The sequence below is a fragment of the Stegastes partitus genome, unplaced genomic scaffold (assembly GCF_000690725.1).
Source record: "Stegastes partitus isolate 25-593 unplaced genomic scaffold, Stegastes_partitus-1.0.2 Scaffold1360, whole genome shotgun sequence".
NCBI classification, from domain to species: domain Eukaryota; kingdom Metazoa; phylum Chordata; class Actinopteri; family Pomacentridae; genus Stegastes; species Stegastes partitus.
The window spans coordinates 184,498-189,437 of NW_007579091.1; the positions used below are offsets into that span (position 1 = coordinate 184,498).

General features: G+C 47.2%; 1 protein-coding gene across 2 annotated transcripts in view; it reads left to right on the forward strand.

Moving 5' to 3' along the window:
- Positions 1–98: 98 nt before the first annotated feature.
- The window catches only part of mtmr7b (myotubularin related protein 7b), a 16,198-nt gene continuing 11,356 nt past the window's right edge, over positions 99–4,940 (forward strand). For both annotated transcript variants that reach the window (XM_008298928.1, XM_008298929.1), the window contains exons 1-3: positions 99–359; positions 2,022–2,147; positions 4,154–4,316. In XM_008298928.1, coding sequence (XP_008297150.1) covers positions 336–359; positions 2,022–2,147; positions 4,154–4,316 — 313 coding nt within the window. In that variant the 5' untranslated portion in view covers positions 99–335. The remainder of the gene's footprint in view (positions 360–2,021; positions 2,148–4,153; positions 4,317–4,940) is intronic.

The window sequence follows — 4,940 nt, forward strand, 5'->3', positions numbered from 1 at the left end:
GACCAGATCAGGTTCGGAGCCAGCAGATGTTCCTGTTTATGTTTTTTCTGAACGAGTCACGGCTCCTCTGTGGATGCCCACTGCGCAGCCGCAGTAGCGCTCAGCGTCACTCTCGGTCGGAGGCAGCAGCTCCGGTACCGTTACCGACTCACGGACCGTCACCCCGGTTCAACCGAACAAAGGCGGCTCCCGGAGGGACGGACATGATGGGAGACGCTCCCCGGCAGCTCTGGAGCAGCAGCCGCGGAGAACACAGCTCGCTGGTCGGCTCCGGACGGAGGCTTTAACGAGACACACCGCCCGCCGTCGCTCCGTTTCCTCCATTTTGGCCCGTGATGGAGCACATCCGGACTCCCAAGGTAACGGCGCTCCGCTCCGCTCCGCCGGCCCGGCTCCGTCCGCGGCTCCGTTAGTCTGTTTATCAGCCGCATGGTGGCTCCTTTTCCCGTCCCGTCTCCGGTACACGGTCTCGGTCTGTCTCCGTCCGACCCCTGCGGGTCCTCCGTGGGGGGGGGTAGTACCCCGGCTAGCAGCAGCCAGAGGCGGGGAAGCTAACACGGTTACCCTGGAGCCAGAGCAGCGGCGCGGCTAACGCTGCGTCCGATAATGGATTCAGCCCCTGATTAGCACAGAACACACCTGTTCTAAGGCCGTGATGCTGCTGGAACACACCTGTCCTGTAGCCGTGATGCTGCTGCTGCTGGAACACACCTGTCCTGTCCTGTGAGGCTGTAACACACCTGTCCTGTCCTGTGAGGCTGTAACACACCTGCTCTAAGGCCGTGATGCTGCTGCTAGAACACACCTGTTCTATGAGGCTGGAACACACCTGTTCTGTAGCTATGATCCTGCTGGAACACACCTATCCTGTAGCCGTGATACTGCTGCTGTTGTAACACACCTGTCCTGTGAGGCTGTAACACACCTGTCCTGTCCTGTCCTGTGAGGCTGTAACACACCTGTCCTGTGAGGCTGTAACACACCTGTCCTGTGAGGCTGTAACACACCTGTCCACTCTCTGTTCAACAGCGTCGACCAAACCATGACTCAGCACTCATTCCTCCATTTTCCTGCTCACATGCTCCTGTTTTCTCCTGAAAACTGCCTCGTCATGGTTTGTTTAGGAACAGAGAACCAGGTATTCTGCTGTGAAGACACCTGAGCTGCTGAACGTGTCCGTTAGGAGCAGGTTTATAACGTAGTCCGTTAGTCTGAGTCGTTTTTAACAGTCTGGATTCTGTGACTGAATACTTTCTGGCGTCTTTCCTCCATCGCAGTGAACTGAACGTTTCACGGCGTCGCCTTCAGCTCTGGGAAGCGCTGGTGGATAGTTTCATCATTATTTTGATATTCTAGAGAGCAAATGACTAATTAGTTAATTAATCCAGACGATAATCGATGATGCTCGTTAGCAATTCACAGATTAACTATTATATTAATCACCAGCTGTTTATTTAATCAGTTCACCGATCTGAGTAGTTTTTTTGAGTTAAAAACAAACTGTATAAGCATCTTCTTCAGTGTGAATATTTTCTGGTTTCTTTCCTCCTCTTGACAAAAACTGAAGATCTTTGATCCAGAAAAAATAATGAATAATGAAAATGATCATTAACTGCAGCCCTTCGTGACACATCTGTTGCATTAATTAGCAGCTGTTTGTTCATTAAATCAGCTCCTTTCAGTCATGTTAGAATAACAGCAGTCTGAATTCAGTGACAGCAGCTTCTTCAGTGTGAATATTCTCTCGTTTCTTTCCTCTGTGATGGTAAACTGAACATCTTTGGACATGTGAGGGAACATTTTTCACTGTTTTCTGACATTTAGAGAAGCTAGCTGACAGCTAAAGTAATCGATGGAAGCAGCGACACTCAGCTCCTCGTTCGCCCTTCTTTCTTTCTAACCCTTTGTTTCCTTTAGAGGCTGTGACGTGAGCCGACGGGCTGCGAGGCGCCGAGTCCCGGCAGAGGAAGCCTCCCGAGCTGCTCTCAGACTGACTCAGTGTGTTTGTGGGTCTCTGGCAGGTGGAGAATGTGCGTCTGCTGGACCGGTCCTTGGGCCAGAGGAAGGCCAGCGTCGGGACGCTCTACCTGTCGGCCACGCACACCATCTTTGTGGAAAACAACCCCGAGACGCGCAAGGAGACCTGGGTAAGGCCGAGCGCTGAGCCTTTAAAGGTCAGACAGGAGACGCTGAAGAGAGGAAATACAAGGAAGTAATCAGTGAACCGCACAAATAAAGCACGTATAGTTTAATTCATGATTTTCGTGACCAGTGATCATGAAATCTGGAATACGAACTGAGTTTAAAGCATTTATTTATGTCGTCTGTGTGTCAATGTTAAGATTACTTTCCGTTATAATTGATTGATGAGTCGATTGTTCTCCGGTTCAAGCTCTGAAATGTCAGAATCACCAGTTTCTCTCATGTTTTTTATATTTATACAGCTGTGAACTAAATATTTTATGGTGTTGGACACGTTCACCGTTTCATGGATCCCCAGATTAACTGCAACGAGTCATCGATCAGTTATCGGCTATTAAAGTAACGGCCACCTAATTAGATGACTGATTAATCAGTATTTTAAATGAAAAGTCTAAATTCTGAGATTGCAGCTTCTTTACTGTGAATATTTTCAGTAAACTGATCGTCTTTGGATCAAACAAGAACATTTTCTGACATTTCAGAGACGTCTAGTCGATCAATCAAACTAAATGATCACCTATATTTCTCTTTTAATATCGTTTTCCATTATAATTTGCTGATTAGTTGATTTTTTTCAGCCATAAATGCAGATGATTCTCTGGTTCTTGCTTCTTAAATGTCAGAATTTACGACATTTTCCTTCATATTCTGATAGTTAAAGTGCTGGTTATTGATCTCTGATGTTCACCGTTAATGTTATGTTCAGTTAGAATTAGTTGATTAGTTGATTTCTCAGCCAAATACTCGATAAACTAAACATCTTACAGACGTGTGGAGCTGCACTGTTCACCGTTTTATCGATCATCGGATTAACTGAGCCTCAGCGACTGATCGATCGGCTGTTAAACCAGTCGGTAGCTTTTTACTAAGAACAGTCTAAGTTCTGTGTTTGCTTCTTAAATGTGGATATTTTCTGGTTTCTTTCCTCTTCTGTGGCAGCAAACGTTCAAGGACGCCGTCTTGGGTTTTAATAAACGCTGACTGACATTTGTCACCGTTTTAGAGGCCAAACATCTGCTCGACTAATCCAGAAAACACCTCGATAGTAGACATAAGCTGAGCGCTGGTGGTGGTGACGCAGCAGGGCAGAGTTCAGTGAAACCTCTCTGAGGCTGTGGAGGAGGATGCTTCCCTTCCCCCTCTCCTATCTGCTGCAGGACGATGAAGCTGGTCCCTCGGCGATAGGCTCATCCCGGGCGTCAAGTTTCAGTCGGCGTTGACTGGATGAGCAGGAACAGAGAAACCAGCCGAGGCGTTTAAAAACAAGCTAAAGCAACCGTCCACTTCTTCTTTAACATCCTGTGAGAAAAGCCCAGGAGCTTCCCCATGAAGTGCTGCTGACGCTGCTTCCTGAATCTTCTAGATCACGAGACGGATTTCACAACAGCTTCTAGACTCAGCTGCTGTGAAATCCCGTGTTCGTGGAGGCGTGGCCGTCGGCAGGTGGAGCATGAAGCAGGAAAACGTCTTCTGTTGATGTTCACCTGCAGCTTTGGGAAACACTGACGGATGCTTTTCATTGTTTTCTGACCAAACAAGTCGTCGATTTATCCAGAAAACAATCAACAGATTAATCAACAACAAAACCTGACACTAAGAAATCCTCGTCACCAGCAGAGCTGCAGCAGTTCACAGTTCAATCCATTAGTCGACAGCTCCTTTGATATCAGTTGATCAGTTTGAGTCATTTTTAAACAAAAACTGTAAATTCTGAGTTTGCAGCTTCTTCACTGTGAATGCTTTCTGGTTTCTTTCCTCCTCTGTGACGGTAAAATGAAGATCTTTGGACAAAACCAGACGTTGGAGGACGTCGTCGTTATCTTTGGCAAACACTAGTTGATGTTTTTTACTGTTTTCTGACATTTTTAAGACCAAACAAAGCAACGAAATTGGTCAGTTAAGCCCTTCTATTCTATTCTATTCTATTCTATTCTATTCGTTGGCGTTGCAGGTGCTGCACAGCATGGTGAGCAGTGTGGACCGGCCGCCCGCCACGCCCGGCGGCAGCCAGCTCGTCCTGCGCTGCAAAGACTTCCGGGTCTACCAGGTCCTCATCCCGCAGGAGAGGGACTGCGCGGACGTCCACGCCTCGCTGGTCCGGCTGTCACGACCAGGTGAGTGTCTGTGTGTTCGAGTGGCTGAAAACTTCTCCCAGCAAGAAGAGGCTTCACGAGTCCACAGGTGTTTAGAGTCTCAAGTCATTTTCCAGTGTCATGAAGGAGGCTCATTTAACCTGCTGGATCTCCATGGTAACTGAAGCTGCGGAGCCAGGTCTCCATGGTAACTGATGCTGTGGAGCTAGATCTCCATGGTAACTGATGCTGAGGAGCTAGATCTCCATGGTAACTGATGCTGTGGAGCTAGATCTCCATGGTAACTGATGCTGCGGAGCTAGATCTCCATGGTAACTGATGCTGCGGAGCCAGGTCTCCATGGTAACTGATGCTGCGGAGCCAGGTCTCCATGGTAACTGATGCTGGGGAGCTATTTTTTAAAAAATGTTGTAAAGTTTGTTCCTGATTTACTGCTCAGTTTGTTTTTTTCTCTGCTGGTACTGCAGCTGATAAAAGACAGATTAGAAAACCCATCAGTCTATTAGTATTCAATATAGAGAATATTAAATCAATAATCATTTATGACACTTTGATTTGCCTAAATACTGAAGTGATTTCCATGAATCCTTCATTATGAGACAGTGTCAGACCTAAACGGGGATATTTAAGTTTCAGAGCTCTAAC